The sequence below is a fragment of the Oncorhynchus kisutch genome, linkage group LG30, assembly GCF_002021735.2.
Source record: "Oncorhynchus kisutch isolate 150728-3 linkage group LG30, Okis_V2, whole genome shotgun sequence".
Lineage (NCBI taxonomy): Eukaryota > Metazoa > Chordata > Actinopteri > Salmoniformes > Salmonidae > Oncorhynchus > Oncorhynchus kisutch.
In genome coordinates this window covers 7,358,428-7,376,977 of record NC_034203.2, presented here as the reverse complement: position 1 = coordinate 7,376,977, position 18,550 = coordinate 7,358,428, and the positions used below count along the sequence as shown (strand labels likewise).

Below are 18,550 nucleotides of genomic sequence, written 5' to 3'. Positions count from 1 at the left end.
GACCAGAACTTCCCCGAACATGGTTACCACGTTCTCAGCATATTCAACATTAATGTTCTAGACACGTTTCATGGGAACGTTGCAACAACATTCATGTGTCCAGTTTCTGAAGGTTAGGAGACTATTCTATCAACACCCCAACAGAATTGGAGTACAGAGCCAAAACAACAACAAAAATTGTCACCGTCCCAATACTTTTGGAGCTCACTGTATCGCAGTGCTTCTCAATTATTTTCTGTTACACCCCCTCTAGGAAGAAGTAAACATTTCGCACCCCCCAACTCTCTGTCGCGACTGTAAATAGTATAATTTGTCTATAAAATTGTTATAAGTACACCTCTGCATAACATTGTATCATTATTAACATTAAAGAAAACAAAGAAAGAAAATAGAAAGAAATATAGATCAACTTACAACAAAGAATAACTTTATTAACATTGATTTTTAGTCTGTAACAGAAAAGACTTAAAGTGCATCAATTTGCCTGAAATGGAAAAAAAATATAAAATCCTTATTTAAACTGTAATTTTTTTTTGACCATTTGATACTGAAAAATAAAATTAATTATAATCAATAAATAATAATAAAATTCAAATTGATCAGCAACATTAACTCAGGAGCACAATATATGAAACACTTTGACCTATAAAACAAAAAATGAATAAAACAATGAATAAAACAAGTACTGCTGGTCTGTTCTGACAGATAACGAATTGCTCCCACGTTGTGTCCTACATCTAAATCAGTCCTAGATCTGAGGAGAATAATTAAAACCAGCAGTGGAACTGGCTTCTAGGTCCACGTTTTAGTGATGTTGTTAGATACCCCGGAGCTCCTGAGCATGCGTCGAAATCGATAAGCAGTTTACTTCGAAACAGTGTGCCGATGCCTGTATCACTTTATCAGAAGCATGTGATCAATGACGTTTGAAGCTTTGTTTCGTCAAACAACCACCTGATTGGTTTGGTATTGGTTTCGGTAGAAGACAAAAAGGCTACTCTGTGCACGCTGCGCAGTGTGTGGGACGCCATCTACAATAATTTGGCTGCTCTAAATTATTTTGACCAGCAGGTGCCACTAGTCTACACCGTGTTGATCAAAGCCTCATAATGAACCTATTTTCGACATAATTGGGTGGAAAGGCTCAATGCTTCAGGAATCCCTATGAGATTAGAATCTTCCTGATCTATATATCCTACTACCAGAGAAAGTGATGCTGCTGCATCCTTGTTTTTTTACTTTTTTTGTTCAACTGTCTGCTTATTGGTCAAGTATTGGATCAGGGCCATAGTCGCCTTTCACCTGATAGGGCTTCCACTCTGAAGAAAATTTGCATGATTCATAAAGGTACACTACATAGTCTTTGAGGCGTCTTTAGTGTGACGTCATGGACAAGTTGTGTACTGACTATAAAAGTATGCTTTCCAGATGTATTTTTAGTGATCAGAAAAAGGTATTTAATTGACCAGTTATGAACCAAAATATGACATCCGAGAAAGGTACGCATGTATATACTGTATTCTAGTGAAGACCTATCCTATTTAACTATTGCTGTACATGTAATATTCTTCAGATACTACATATTCTATTTATAAATGTATTTAACTAGGGAAGTCATTTAATAACAAATTCTTATTTTCAATGACAGCCTAGGAACAGTGGGTTAACCGCCTTGTTCAGGAGCAGAATGACAGATTGGTAACTTGTCAGGTCGGGGCTTTGATGTTGCAACCTTTTGGTTAATAGTGCAATGCTCTAACCACTTGGCTACGCTGCCACCCTATTCTGTCCATATACTGTCTACACATCCCATCACACATATACCCCGGACCCCGACATTGCTTGTCCTAATATTTCTTAATTCCATTATTTTACTTTTGGGATGTGTGTGTATTGTTAGGTATTAATGCACTGTTGGACATAGGAACACAAGCATTTCACTAAACCTGCAATAACTTTGCTAAATATGTGTATACAACAAATAACGATATGAGTGACGTGTCACATTTTCTGACCTATCTAGACAAATAATTGATTTCCTCTCACTCTGAGCTATGGAGAAGGTATATTTAAAAGGGACAGTCTAGCAATTTCAGCAATTGTGATTTCATCTCGGTGATTTAGAGCTCTCAACATGAAAACATACTAAATAATTTTGTAGAATTGAAGCACGACTACTTTCTCTTGACACAGAGGGACGAAATCACTTTGTGCTGTAAAATGAAGTTGTAACGGGTCTGCAGTAGGGCTGGGCGGCAAAGTTCCCTCAAAACTGTGCGCAGTCGCCAGAAATATCAGCTCACAGAGAGAAAGAAGCATGAGATTGAATTTCACTCAACTTTCTAGAGCGGTGGTCACTAACCTGTTGATTGGGATCAATTCCCAAGGCATTTCTAGACGATTGTATTGATTCGAGATACCTGCCAAACGGTTGATCGTACGTATCATTAGGATTGTAAGAAAATCAATACGTAAATTGTTATGATTGTAAGAAAAGCCATGTGTGAAACATGAAACGTAAACGTGACATTTAATCTGTGAACATACAAACACCATGTTACGATTACAGACCAGGATTTTAGGCTTGAACAAATCTGGTGTTGCAATTCTGATGTGCAATAATACCTTTTTGGAGTTTTGGCAGTTTTATCTCACCAACAAACAAAAAGTATACCAAATGGCCTGTGAGGAGTGCTACACGAAAAAGTATAACACAGTATAAAAACCACATAAGTCAGGGAAAACAGAAAGAGGTATCCTGCACATTAGCTCACAGGCCTCTAAATATAGCCTCAAATCCATTTTTCCCAAAACAGTTGAAGAAGCCTGTGCAGTGGCTGATAGAGAAAAGTGTTGTGCAATGGAAATAGCTATAACAAACCTGCATACAGAATGGATTTCACTAATACAACTGTCAAAATCCCTAATGTAAGGCCTACAGTCATGCTCCCAAATACTGGAAAAAGTGTGATTATTTACGTTACATGATCACCACAGTAGCCCCACGCAGTTATGCAAATTAATTCTGCAATTATATCTCCATTAAATAACACACAACAGCATGGCATATTCTGTGAGATTTCAAAACGTTTAAAAGCATGACTAGAGAGAGACTGTCAACGGATACAGCAAAGAGATGATGTTTTTACGAGTGAGTTCATGTTTCTTACTCAGCCCTGTCAGCACCTTGTATTCAACACTTGTATAAGCTCTAAAAATCACTTTCTTCCTATTTCCACTCAGCGCTACAACAAGCACTGCAGCAGTAAATGAATGAGTAGGAACATGTATCTATAGGCTTGTGCTGTTATTATTAGCAGATTGGGTCAGTTTCAATATCGAGGGAATATTTCACTTTCTCTGTTCATAGGAGTAACAACATGTTTTGTCCATGAGGCAGAAATAATGCGGTGCGACTCGAGTTTTGCCATCAGCTGGAAGACGTGTCCCTTTTTGGTCAATGTCAGCGGAGGAAAGGGTGAGCGGAGGGATGTTGAGAGGCGGACCCTCAGTCTGCTGCTCTCTCCCTCCGCTGAGACTGGCCATCAGATGCAGGCACCATTAACACAGTAAAATAAAAAATAAAAATGTATGTTCACTCAGCTGTGCTTCACAAGTAATACAACAATGGCTCTATTACCGTTGTGATCATATAGCTTATCTCAACTTTTGAAATATAATATTTAAAAAATTGCCTGAACAACAGTGAATTGGCAGGGCAATTCAGGCAAAGACAATATGTGTTGATAATGTCTTGGGTCTGTAGCTTACTACACAAACCTCATTGCTACAGTACTGTTTTTAATTGGTTCATGTTGCTTAGGCTTATTTGTTTTAAAGTCACGTTAAACCAAATCTGAGTGGTAGATCTCGGGTTGCATTTTGACTCAAAGTGATCTTCAAAAGGTTAGTGACCACCGTTCTAGAGTTTTCCCTGTTGAAACTATCAACGTTTCCCTATACTGTGGCAATTGTGATCAAATCAACACAATATTTGCAAGAGATTTTGTTGTAGGCAGAACAAATCGGAGTAGGATTCTATTCCGCTGACATGCACTACTCAGCTAGTCCTCTACACAAACCTGTGCTCCTATATGCAAATAGACCATTGCCATATGGACCTGTGTTTACAGCATGAGACAGGCATGAATATGCTAAGTGGCCAATAAGCAGAGGGTAGCATAATTTGTCTGTTTCTCTGTAATAATGATTTGGGAATAATAATGCCTTGTATTTTGTAAAGCGGTTTCTTGCATCAAACAACATTTTTCATTCACCTTCTTGTCTGAAGGACAAGTGGATAAACAGGTTCATGTCAAGTCCGGCATGTTTTTTTCTCCAAAAGTCTCACGGAATGTAGGCCTACATTGAACACCACACATTGGCTGTTACTGTAGGCTATTTCCATGTTAAAATGTTATGTGATGCATTTTCTCTATTGTTTTTGATGGTAGGCCACTCTGCTAGGCCTACATTATGATCAAATAGCCACAGTAGCCTACATGGCCACTGTTAAAACTGTAACCTAATACAGGCACTTACAGTGTTCACAGTAAACGCATGCTGGAAGTTGCACAGAATTTTCACAAGGTTCTAGTTTGCGTTCAGCAGACCTGAAATTTGCTCAGTCCCGAATGTTTTTTGAGAGAACATTGCTGGGCGGTATACCGTATTTGACTGTATACCAGTATTGATGCATGGACTGGTTTGAGTTTTTACTTTACCTTGCAAGGTTTAGATGGTGGGTCTGGCAATAAGCACGGTCGTCCCGTCAGGCCCCCATCTTGGCAGTGTAGAGAAATTTTAGCATTTAAGCCAATTTGCAATTCTACAACTTTCTCCATGCAGCTAATAGTTTGCTTTTGAGTAAAAGATAAATTTTGTTATTATGTTTGAGTAAAAGAACAGAGCATAAGCCATGGCAAAATGCATAGAATTGCAGGATATCAGCTTAAAAACCACAAAGAAATCCTGCCGGTATAACGTAGCACTGTGATAAAGTCGCTCTCACTACACTGGAAGTTAATACAATTATGACTTTTAGATCACAAAAACGTTATCATACATGTCAGATTTCAATACTGTCCGATGTCATAACTCAGGAGGATGTCTTTGATAATATCTTTGTGATAGTCCTACCTTGAGAAATGTGTCATTTAATGACGGGTCTAGCACGTTTCTTATTTGTCTGCCTCTTTAGTCCAGGGCAGTGTTACCAACTCCTCAGTAAGGAAAGTAGCTATTGGCTGTCCTAAAAGTCGCTCGAAGTCGCTAAATGACGTCATCACCTAATTTGCATACTTGGCCATGTGCATGTAATGGTGATGGATGCTGTAGGAGAGAGGAATAACGTCGTGGGAGAGACAAAACGTGAGTAAAAAACACACCCTAAATATGTTTAGAACTACAAATGAGCAAGCTGCAGAGAGTGGCATCACACACAGCGAATAAGAACCAGATGTTTGAGGCCATACTCCTCCTTCAGCACTTTATGGACCCCATTGTTAATCCCCGTCATAACAGAGGCATTGTCAGTCCCTATCCCCAGGAGTTTCTCTTTGGTAAGATAACACTTCTCGAGGAAAGCCACAACAGCACGGGCTATTAGATTTGACATCTCCTCCCTCCAACTCAACAAGCCCCAGAAATGTTGATACAATTGTCTGCTTGGTGTCACTAAAGTACCTTATCACAACCCCCAGGTACTTAGAAACACTTACATCCGTGGACTCATTGAGGAGGAGGCTGAAACGCTGGTCACCCACATCTGCGACCAACTTTTTCAGAAGGTAGGGTGCTAGCACGTGGGCTTGTGTTTGCGCGATTATGCGACCTGTGTTAATTTTCTATATCTGCTACAAGAAGTGAGTTATTATTAGTGAATGTGCATTATGCATGGTTCTTGTTAAATTTGTAACAAAAATTGCGTTTTCATAGACAGACTTGAAAGCCATATCAGTGATTATTGCAAAAAAAGAAGGTTAAACGGTTTTGATAAAATAATGTAATTATTATTGGTTCTTATGGTTGCAGAAGGCTTCAGAACAGCCTCAGTTCGTTGGGGCATGGACTCCATAAGGATACTTTCCCATGTTGACTCCAATGCCTCCCAGAGTTGTTTCAAGTTGGCTGGATGTCCTTGGGGTGGTGGACCATTCTTGATAGGGCTCCCGAGTGGTGCAGTGGTCTATGACACTGCATCTCAGTGCAAGAGGTGTCACTACAGTCCCTGGTTTGAATCCAGGCTGTATCACATCTGGCTGTTATTGGGAGTCCCATAGGGCAGTGCACAATTGGCCCAGTGTCGTCTGGGGTTTGGCCAAGTTAGGCCGTCATTGTAAATATGAATTTGTTCTTAACTGACTTGCCTAGTTAAATAAAGGTTAAATAAAAATGCACAAGGGAGACTGTTGAGCATGAATAACCCAGCAGTGTTGCAGTTCTTGACACGCTCAAACCGGTGCGCCTGGCACCAACTACCATACCCCACTCAAAGGCACTTAATTATTTTGTCTTTCCCATTCACCCTCTGAATGGCACCCATACACAAACTATGTCGGATAATGTTTGCATGTTTGTACAGAGCTATACGATCAACCTCTGACCTCACAAACCGTACACAGACGCACAGGAAGGGCACACAAACATCCCAGAATGTCCTTCACTTTTTACCAGGGTGCATTTCTCTGACCCACTCCTCTCCCCGGAAAATGTCTGTTAGAACTGATCATTTGTGTCAATTCAATATAAACCGGATTCTTCAAAATGTATTTTTTTTTCTTCCACAGATTTTGAAGACCTTTTTGATGACAATGATATCCGGTGAGGAAGATTATGGATGTATTTATTTTTGTAGAATTTGTGAATAAGTTGATTGAATGAACAAGTGGATGAGCAAATATACAGTACTGGACATGTACATCTTTTTTTTCCTTCATTTTTCAGGACTATCTGGCAAACTAGCTATTTCAGCTCTAATGACATATAATTTCCATTCAGCCAAATAGCGGTGCTAGTTCTAGTTAATTTTTTTCCGTTGCTACTGCCTGGCACCAGATGTTGCAAGATTCGTAAAAAATTCCAGGCATTCTACTATATGTTGGAATGTTAAAATAATGAGTTGCTGTCATGCTCATGTAGCTTCAATGGACTTCCATGCTGGATTGTAAATGACTGTCTCTCTCAGAACACCTGTTCGTCGGGCATTCAGAGCTTAATTATATACGAGATGATCCCCGAGACTTGAATGCAGTCGCCCCCTAAAACATACTGCAGATGATGAATGGGGCTTAGCAAAGAATCACTTAAATTATTTGTAATGACACAAATAAGTCTGTTAGTAATAGCCTCATACTGTATATGGGCACAGTGGGGCTTGATGGTATAGTAGATTTAGGATGGATATCCTGTGTGATTTTGGTCTCCGGAGTTTACATAAATGTTAAGGAGAAAAATGTGTATATACACTATATATACAAAAGTATGTGGACACCCCTTAAAATTAGTGGATTCGACTACTTCAGCCACACCCATTGCTGACAGGTGTATAAAATCGAGCACACAGCCATGCAATAGACATAGACAAACATAGACAAACATTGGCAGTAGAATGGCCTGACCGAAGAGCTCAGTGACTTTCAACGTGGCACCGTCATAGGATGCCACCTTTCCAACAAGTCAGTTCGTCCAATTTCTTCTCTGCTAGAGCTGCTCCGGTCAACTGTAAGTGTTGCTATTGTGAAGTGGAAACCTCTAGGAGTAGGCCCTCTAGTGGTAGGCCACACAAGCTCTCAGAACGGGACAGCCGAGTGCTGAAGTGCGTCAAAATAGTCTGTCCTCGGTTACAACACTCACTACCGAGTTCCAAACTGCCTCTGGAAGCAACGTCAGTACAATAACTGTTTGTCGGGACCTGAAATGGGTTTGCATGGCCGAGCAGCCACACACAAACCTAAGATCACCATGCGCAATGCCAAGCGTCGACGGGAATGGTGTAAAGTTAGCCGCAATTGGACTGGAGCAGTGGAAACGCACTCTCTGGAGTGATGAATCACACTTCAACATCTGGCAGTCTGACGGACAAATCTGGGTTTGGCGGATGCCAGGAGAACGCTACCTGCCCGTATGCGTAGTGCCAACTGTAAAGTTTGGTTTATGCGGAATAATGATCTTGTTCAGGCTAGGCCCCTTAGTTCCAGTGAAGGGAAATCTTAACGCTACAACATACAATGACTTTCTAGACAATTCTGTGCTTCCAACTTTGTGGCAACAGTTTGGAGGAGTCCTTTCCTGTTTCAGAATAACAATGCCCCCTTGCACAAAGCGAGGTCCATACAGAAATGGTTTGTCGAGATTGGTGAGGAAGAACTTGACTGGCCTACACAGAGCCCTGACCTCAAACCCAACAAACACATTTGGGATGAATTGGAAGGCCAGGCCTAATCACCCGACATCAGTGCCCGACCTCACTAATGCTCTTGTGGCTGAATGGAAGCAAGTTCCCGCAGCAATGTTCCGTTGTCTAGTGGAAAGCCTACCCAGAAGAGTGGAGGCTGTTATAGCACCAACTTAATATGAATGCCCATGATTTTGGAATGAGATGTTCGACGAGCAGATGTTCACATACTTTTGGTCATGTAGTGTATATACTGTTGTCAGGTCCATTATTATTGGCAACCTTGATAGAGATGAACAAAAAAGATGATACTGAACTATAAAAATGGGGAAAGTATAATATTTTATACAAATACATTAGGGGAAAAAGATTTTGTTCAACAAGTAATAAAAATACATTAAGCAACAGGGGTCAAAATAATTGTCACCCCTGTTTTCAATATATTTGACTCACTTAGCACAGAAGTGAGTGCATACATTTTTGTACTGGTCCCTGTTGGTAATTGAACCCACAATCCTGGCACTGAAGATAACAGCACTGAGCCTTATTGAAAATAATTTTATGAGATTGGAGTACACATGGGGATGGATCTTGGCCAATACCTCCATACAGAATGTTTCAAGATCCTTCTTTGTGGATTTTGATGTATGCTTGGGTTTATTGTCTTGATGGAAGATCCACTACCGGCCAAGTTTCCACTTCCTGGCAGAAGGCAACCAGGTTCTTGGCTAAAATGTCCTGATACTGGGTAAAGTTTATGATGCCGTTGACCTTAACAAGGGCCCCAGAACCAGTGGAAGCAAAATATCCCATGAACTTCAAAGATCCACCACCATAGTTTAGAATAGGGTTAGGGTTCTTTTCTGCATTTGACCCCTATCTTTTAGAGAGAAAAAAAGCATTACTTGTTTAACAAAATCTAGAATAAAAAAAATGGTATTAGTATAAAATGAGCAGCATTACCACCCTGCATACCACTCTGGCTTGCTTCTGAAGCTAAGCAGGGTTGGTCCTGGTCAGTTCCTGGATGGGAGACCAGATGCTGCTGGAAGTGGTGTTGGAGGGCCAGTAGGAGGCACTTTTTCCTCTAGTTAAAAAAATATATATATCCCAATGCCCCAGGGCAGTGATTGTGTAGGGTGCCGTCTTTCAGATGGGATGTTAAACGGGTGTCCTGACTCTCTGAGATCATTAAAGATCCCATGGCACTTATTGTAAGAGTAGGGGTGTTAACCCTGGTGTCATGACTAAATTCCCAATCTGGCCCTCAAACCATCATGGTCACCTAATAATCCCCAGTTTACAGTTTGGCTCATTCATCCCCTGTAACTATTCCCCAGGTCGTTGCTGCAAATGACAACTCGTTCTCAGTCAACTTACCTGGTAAAATAATGGATAAATAAAAAATATAGTTAACTTTTTTTTAGCATACACTATAGCTCAGTGTTTTTATTTATTGTATATTATTTTTTGCTATTCTTTTTCAAGGGTGCCAATCCTTTTGGACTTGACTGTATGTATGTATGTACTGATATATATATATATATATATCAAAAGTTTGGACACACCTACTCATTCAAGATTTTCTCTTAAAAAAAAAACATTTTCTACATTGTAGAATAATAGTGAAGACATCAAACCTATAAAATAACACATATGGAATCATGTAGTTGACAAAAAAAAGTGTTTATTTTATGATTATTATTTATTATATTTTATATTTGAGATTCTTCAAAGTAGCCACCCTTTGCCTTGATGACAGCTTTGCACACACTTGGCATTATCTCAACCAGCTTCATGAGGTAATCACCTGGAATGCATTTCAATTAACAGGTGTGCCTTGTTAAAAGTTCATTTGGGGAATTTGTTTCCTTCTTAATGCGTTTCAGCCAATCAGTTGTATTGTGACAAGGTAGGGGTGACATACAGAAGATAGATATGATATGTTAAAAGACCAAGTCCATATTATGGCAAGAACAGCTCAATAAGTAAAGAGAAACTACAGTCCATCATTACTTTAAGACAAGAAGGTCAGTCAATGCGGAAAATGTCAAGAACTTCAAAAGAGTATTCAAGTGCAGTCGCAACAACCATCAAGCGCTATGATGAAACTGGCTCTCATGAGGACTGCCACAGGAAAGGAAGACCCAGAGTTACCTCTGCTGCAAAGGACAAGTTTATTAGAGTTACCAGCCTCAGAAATTGCAGCCCAAATAAATGCTTCACAGTGTTTAAGTAACAGAAACATCTCAACATCAACTGTTCAGAGACTGCATGAATCAGGCATTCATGGTCAAATTGCTGCAAAGAAACCATTGCTAAAGGACACCAATAAAAAGAAGAGACTGGCTTGGGCCAGGAAACACGAGCAATGGACATGAGACTGTTGGAAATCTGTGCTTGGTCTGATGAGTCCAAATGTGAGATTTTTGGTTCCAACCTCTGTATCTTTGTGAGACGCAGAGTAGGTGAACGGATGATCTCTGCATGTGTGGTTCCCACCGTGAAGCATGGAGGAGGAGGTGCTTTGCTGGTGACACTGTCAGTGATTTATTTAGAATCCAAGGCACACTTAACCAGCATGGCTACCACAGCATTCTGCAGCAATACACCATCCCATCTGGTTTGCACTTAGTGGGACTATCATTTGTTTTTCAACAGGACAATGACCCAACACACCTCCAGGCTGTGTAAGGGCTATTTGACCAATAAGGTGTAATGGAGTGCTCCTACTGTACTGTGATTTATTGCATAGGACACATTTAGATGTTCCAGATCCAGGAATGGAATCTTTCCTGACCTTAGAATGAACCGTTTTCCTGTCCACAAATATACTTTTTTTAAATCAAGTGTGGATGACGATGGGTCTGTTCAGGAGGGTGCAGAGCACAGAACATTATAGAACATTGTGTAGAACAGATGATTGTCTGCCATGTAAGCCTAGATAATCATGACGCCTCTATTCATTACATTTCTAGCTGCATATTTCAGAATGTTTCACCTCATTGATTAGATCCCAATGTATGTATTCCTCTCCTGTTGGTGGTATGTAGTTCAACATACGAACATGCAAGAGAACACAGATGAAAAACTGCTTACTGTACATGAGAGTGGAGGCAGGGCCTCATCATTTTTACAGCAAGGGTCTGGTTTTTTATGATTTGTTTTTCTCCACAAGTGGTATGAAACCGCTTTATGGGCTTTGCACACACATCACTTGCCATGATTTTTCCAAGAATATAAAATGTTGACATATTTATATTATGGTACTATTAACTTATAGTTCTTTTCAAGGCAACTGGTTCATTGACCTATGCAAAATGCATCGTTTAAGGGGAATATTGAGCATGTACTGTTTTCACTTAGCTGATTATCCATATTCTATACTATATACTATGCAAATGTAGAATAGCCCTTTTTACGCACTCTATGTAGAAAAACATTTGCTCATGAATGGTTTATGGAGCGTCTACGAAGGTCTTCTGTAGGGTCATTATAGGCTTCATAAAGCCTTTCAAGTTGATTCCAATGAGACCAGCGGAACTGACCTGGTTCTACGTGGCCTTTTCCCAGGCACCAGTCAGAGCTGAGTTGGCAGTGTGCAGTGTGTAATAAAGGCCTCTACTTCATTAGTGTTTCCAGGAAATACAGTGTAAGAGGAAAGATTGGTGCAGTGGGATATATAGGACCAGCTAATGACTAGGGCTGTCTTTACAAACCTGCTGGAGACACAGAACATAGAGGTATATACTAGTAGAAAGTATGCTAGATGTAAGGCTGAGTGAAGGACCTTTTCGTCGTGTTATTCCAGACTCAACACAGAGATAAGTTGACTGGTTTTAGGGTTTACTGAGAGAATCATGCTGCCCGAATCAGCTCCAAGATCCATAATAATGGCCATTCTATCCAAAGACATTGTTGGTTGATTGTTATTGGGAGCAATCCAGATGCCTCACATCTTAACCCTAAATTCCAAATCGGTGTCAATAAATAAGCTATACATCAAAACTTACACCTCGTTTATCTGTTTTTAAAAAAAATCCAGGGGTCTTGCTGTTCAGTGCGGTTAATTACAGGCCCCCTATTGGTCAGTCAGCCAGCGGTGAAAGAGCCAATCCTGGAGTGCGTAACAGCATGCTCGAGCCGTACGACATGCCTTTTGTTTTTAATGATCAAGAGGCTCTTTAAAAATGATACCCTGCGCTCCTCTCCCATACAGGGGAGCAGTGAGGTAGGGTGTACACACAGCTCGGTTAGCGACACCCACTAAACCAATCAACCCAGAGAGCCACTGGCTCCTTGAGGCCGTCCCAGGAGGGCAGAACTTCAGTTGAACAACAGGTAAGTCATGGATTACAACGTTTGATAATGTGATGGTTGCAACACAATGATGTGCTTATAAATGTGTAATGTATGCTAATGTATACTTTATTTTTTTAAAGTTAATCTAAATGGTTTACTTCACCATGGTTAAAGCTAGGCTTATTTTGTACCAAGTTATTTGTGTGATATGTTAGTGTCAGTCAGTAACAACATGCAAAGTTTACTTTTGAGAATCTTCAATGATTCAGTTGTTGGTTTGGGAGGGAAGCTGAAGATGTATTTTCATGATAACAGATAAATAAGTAAAGTTATATTCTGTCAAGTCAATCCCTCCATCAGGGGTAAAGCCAATAGCTGGAATACATAGGATATCAGTACATTTACATGTTCTAAGTTTCAAATCCTTTGAAGACTTTAAAAATAAGAGAAACTATGGTCTAGTCTGACCTCGCTGAGAAGTTACTGGCCATTGGTGCTCTATGATTAGTGCAATGCTCCAAGTTCAGCTGTCGTCAACGTTCAACCTTGATAGAACAACCAAATTAAAATGATTTGAGTTTTAATTATTGACCCTTGACAGGACCACTACTTGGGCCTGAATAAACAAGTTTATGAATTTACATGACCGTACACAAGCAGACATTTGGTGCGGTAGGGGAGGCGTTCGGGACTTGCAAATCATTGTTAAATGGTGCAGGACGTGCTGAAAGGAGAACACAATTGTTACATTTGATACTAACTTTTGAATAAGCCGTTATAAATGCTTATAAATCTCTGTACAAATGTTTAATATAAATTGCATATATGACGTTCTAAATGAATTGTAACGCTTAAATGCTTATACATGTTTAGAAATGTTCACAAATGAGGAAATATTCATTTATTAAAGTTCTTTAATGTTTATTCATGAAAATGTGTATAAAGCTTCACCCATTTTAACTTCCACCCTCCCAATTGTTCCTTATAAAGACTGAATATTCCCAACTTTGCCCTCAGGAAACAGATAAAGCAGAATATGGCACGGACAGGAAGGCTAATGTTTTCCCTCATATCCACCGGAATTATTGTAGTGTTATTGCCAGGTGAGTGAGACTTCTGTTCTCTTGCACTTTCTGTTTTGTATTTGATTTTATTAGGATCCGGATCAGCCAACGCCCATGGCAACAGCTAGTCTTACTGGGGGTCCGACATAATGAAAAAGATGACAATTTACACACATTTAATAAACATGAACGTGCGGGTGTGCGAGGGTGTGCATCTATCAGCTACACGTACCTGTCAGTAAATACACACAACAAGTAGGTCAACTTGGGGGAGAGGCGTTGTACTATGAGGTATTGCTTTATAAATGGGAGATGGGAGTTCCACGCAGTCATTGCTCTGTACATTATTGTACTGTTTCTGAAAGACATGCTTGACTGATTGTCTGACCGAAATAAAAAATAGATCACTTTACATCAGTCACTTTACAGTTGACCAAAGGCATTGTACAAGTAGATTGTAATTCATACCACACATGGATGTTAGTACACAATCATTTATTTTCAATGTCACTAAAACGACGGGCTGTTCCTACACACTAGATACAACCAATGCATGTACTGTAGATGACAACTTGCCAGCCATAGGGGCATAACATACAACTTCTTATGTAATCAGAACTTTTTCACAACCCCACCATAAAAAGACATACAGTACACCTCTGATGCCTTGGAGCGGCACTTTAGCATCATTAGTAAAGGTGAGGCCCGGCAGACGTCTCACCACACCTGAACTAGCTGACGGGGCGTTTTCCCCCTTCTGCCAGTAAACATCTGAAAGGAAACCCCTGGTGCTTTTAATGTATGGAAACACGGTGTACCGAACCTCGGAACATGTTCCACTCCTAAACATCTTAGTTTACAGTTGAGGTTTAATTGGGTGGGATGGAGTGAGAGGGGGGGGGTTTGGGCATGCTGCCCAATGCTCTTTGTAGTTTTACCGTTTCCACTGACTTCCAGTGGAACCCCGTGCAGTAGCACACAAACTCAGGCCCTTCAATCCTGATCAAAGTGACTGGAGTGTGGGTGTCTGTGTGTGCGTGTGTGGGGGGGGGGGGGTTATGTATTTATGTTGGAAGGGTGTGTCTAGGTGTGTGTACGTGTGAATATGTATGTATGTTGTGATGTGTCTGTGCGCTTGCATGCATTAGCGTGTGTGCGTATGTGTGCCTGCCGCCGTGTGTTTTTAGGTTAATTGGAAAAATGCGGCCTGGGCTTTACCTCTAAGGGTCGTCTCCTGCCGTGCACTCCCAGGGGTCGAGCAGAGCCAGCATTTTACCTCATCTGGGGGACACAACATCTGGTTCCTGTCGACTCATGTCCCTACTGTTGTTTTACAGAGTTTCTGGGGGCCGGCCCGGTGAGGCAGAATGCGAAGAAGGAGGGTGAGTGAGGGGGACTGGTTTGTAGGGGACAACAAGGGGAACATGGATATTAGCATGCATACTACTGGACAGTATGTCATATCAAAATATTTTCAGACATTACCAGCAAACTCACTTACTGTGATATTTATATGCATGTACACACATCCTTACAGTACATACACAAATACTAAGTCTTGTACTCACACATACTTGTGTACTGGTGTACTGGTGTTTCTTTACTCTAATATGGCACTTTTGGAGTCCACATTCTCTTCTTAATATGTGCTGTATTTCTCTCTCTTGTTCCAGCATCTGCAGTATCCAGTGATGTCCGCAGCAAGAGGAGTCTTACCGTTCCCATTCCTGTCCTCAAGCGTCTTCCTGACTTCTGGGGATGGTACAAGTTCTTCATGGATACTGGTAACCAGGAAGGGGTGAGTGGCAAACATTCCACAATCATTTTTGTTTTTAGTGAGTGTACTTTTGGTTTGACACTTACCTTTTATATTCATCCTGCACATACACTTCACTTCGTTGGCACTTTGTACGGCACCTGCCTCCCGTACCATCTTCATTGGCCTGTTTTAACAGTCTTGATTGAGCTTTCCTTGCACAATGTAATAGTCAAAAAAGTGAACTTCAACCAGCTGGCATTCCAGGCAGGCTCAATCAAACATACCATTTGAACCAAGGTCTGGATCTGATGGGAGTCTTGTCTTTCCCCTGTCTTCACCTTATAGATAGAGCACCTGGACAAGATGTACCTGACCTACCTGCAGAACAAGCACCGTTCCGAGGAGGGTCCCACCTTCACCCATTACCTCACCCACCTCAGTGCTATCTACAAGGCTTGCGCCGACTCCGACGACCCAGAGTGCATCGCCGAGTCCACCAGCAAGCCCAAGGCCAAGGTGGTGATGCCCGTGCCTGTCAAGACCGCCACAGTCAAAGTATGCAACCCTTATATCGACCCCTACTGCCCCTTCCCCATGATCCCTAAGATTGCCGCCCCAGCCACAGTCAAGGCCGCCCCAGTGCCTGTCCTGACACCCCTCCCGCCGCACCCTCAGAAGACCCCCACAGGGTTCTACTACTATGCCCCAGTCCTGGAGCCCTTCCTCACCGCCGAGCAGAAGATGGAGCTGCTGCGCATCTGCAACCCCGATGACACCGAGTGTCTGCAGTACCACTTGCGTGCCGCCTATGGCTATAGGCCCGCTCCTGGACCCGCCCCGTCCTACGCCGCCCTGGGCTGCGATCCCACCGAGGACCCCTATTGCCGGCCAAAGCTGGTGAAAAAAGCCCCCTCCAGCTTCTACAACATGTACCCCACCTGCGACCCGGCCACCGATCCCCTGTGCATGGCTAGCATGGCGGCCCCATCTCCCGCTGCCAAGGAAGCCCCCAAGGAGCAGCAATGCAACCCCCTCTTCGACAAGGGCTGCAACCCCCTCACTGCCACCAAGTTGGCCGGCCTCACCAAGCCTGTCCTGGAGAACACACCCAAAGACAAGCCTGCGCCCGGCCCTCTGGCGTGTGACCCGCGCTATGACCCATTCTGCCTGCTAGGTGCCGCCACTTCCCTCCGTAAGGCTCCCCCCATGCTGCCCCAGTACCGGATCCACTCCCGCCTGGGCGTCCTTGGGAAGACCAAGGAGGGCCATGACTGCTACGTGCACTACGATAAGGGCTGCACGCCCTTGGAGGCCAGTGATGAACCCAACGCCCCCGTCGCACCCCAATGCCACCCCTATGACTTTACCTGCAATGGAATGTCTGCCCCTTCTCCCCTCACCGCTGAGGCCGACAAGCACAAGAGTGGCGTGATCCTGCCCGATCCTGACTGTGACCCCGAGTACGACTACAGCTGCCGCCTGCGTCGTGCTGAGGATGCCTCCGCCGCAGCAGAACCAGCGGCCAAGGATGAGCCAGTGCAGCAGGATGCTGCCCCCGAGTATGCCGTCCCACAGTTTGAAGACTTCCTCAGAAGCTACATGGCCATGGATCAGTACAGGAAGAAGTAAACACAAACACAAATCTCAACGAGATGCTATATCTAAATAGCTAGAACCGGAGGAAAGTGATACAAGTTCATATGTTATACATACACACACTCAGTCCTCCCAAGGTGCTAACACATCTCTAATGGTCAAATACTGCTAAAGCAGGATGACTAGGGTCTTATCATCAGAAAAATCCATACCTGCAATAGTGAATCAGATTCGCTCAGTTACAGTACCTGAAGGTGTATTATTTTGCCGTCTGTGATATATGTGGGGAACCCAACATGAGTCCCTCTAAGTTTTATGGTCCCATAGAAGACTATGTGAAAGGTGTGCATTAAATACTATGCTTGTCTCTAGAAAATGTATGTGTTTGTAGAATAGGGGAAGCTAGCATACTTGAAGACTGTCTTAGGCAAATCTGTGCCTATGTATGTTTTCTATGGTTGTACATTGTCTATTTCTAGTGTATTGTGAACATAGTGTCTCTTGAGTGTATTTAATGTTGTTTTCATAGCTTTTCTAAAAACCTATTAACCTCAAACCCTTCCTCTGGTTAGATTCTTTTTTAAGTTCCAAATAAAAAGTTTTAAAACAAGCTCCCATTTTCCTATGGAAACAGTTAATACCCCCAGTACACAATGATATATCACAGTGGTATCTGAGAGCGTGTGACAACCCACATGAAAACAGAAAAGGTCATTGCTGGCTGAAATGTCATACTAGCAAACATGTTCAGCATTTTAGCTATAAGAACAATCACTGTTGGTCATCCCCTGAATTCAACAGTGGTGTTAGAAGTGGGATCCAGAGGCGTGCCCAGGTAGTTAGAATACTTTTCAATATCATGACGAGGCTTTTTTCTATGTGATGACTGAAACAGAGCCACATAAAGATTCAGATCTTCATCAACGCAACATGCAACAATTAAAAATATTTTACTGAGCTACAGTTCATATTAGGAAATCAGTCAATTGAAATAAATAAATTAGGCTCTAATCTATGGATTTGACATGACTGGGAATACAGCTACGCATCTGTTGGTCACAGATACCTTTTAAGTAAACGGTAGGGGCGTGGATCAGAAAACCAGACACCTCCTTCGCATAGAGCTGATCAGGCTGTTGATTGTGGCCTGTGGAATGGTGTCCCAATCGTCTACAATGGCTGTTCAATGTTGCTGGATATTGGCGGGACCTGGAACTCGACGTCGATCTAGAGCTTCCCAAACATGCTCAATGGGTGACGTCTGGTGAGTATGCAGGCCTTAGAAGAACTGGGACATGGTCAGCGTCCAGGAATTGTGTACAGATCCTTGCAACATGGGGCCGTGCATTACCATAGTGAAAAATGAGGTAATGGCAGCGGATGAATGGCACGACAGGATCTTGTCACGGTATCTCTGCATTCAAATTGCCATCG

At 42.1% G+C, this 18,550-nt stretch overlaps 1 protein-coding gene across 1 annotated transcript; it reads left to right on the top strand.

Moving 5' to 3' along the window:
• The first annotated feature begins 13,946 nt into the window (after positions 1–13,946).
• LOC109875383 (uncharacterized) lies at positions 13,947–17,149 on the top strand. Its single transcript, XM_020467728.1, has 4 exons — positions 13,947–13,989; positions 15,099–15,143; positions 15,435–15,559; positions 15,866–17,149. The coding sequence occupies exons 1-4, from the start codon at positions 13,947–13,949 to the stop codon at positions 17,147–17,149; spliced, it is 1,497 nt and encodes a 498-aa protein (XP_020323317.1).
• The last annotated feature ends 1,401 nt before the right edge of the window (positions 17,150–18,550 follow it).

Bases quoted from the DNA above. Each gene is read 5' to 3' on its own strand.
- LOC109875383 (XM_020467728.1), top strand. From the start codon at position 13,947: ATGAACGTGCGGGTGTGCGAGGGTGTGCATCTATCAGCTACAC. The intron at 15,144-15,434 runs GTGAGTGAGGGG...CTCTTGTTCCAG, and splicing joins GCAGAATGCGAAGAAGGAGG to CATCTGCAGTATCCAGTGAT. The intron at 15,560-15,865 runs GTGAGTGGCAAA...TTCACCTTATAG, and splicing joins ATACTGGTAACCAGGAAGGG to ATAGAGCACCTGGACAAGAT.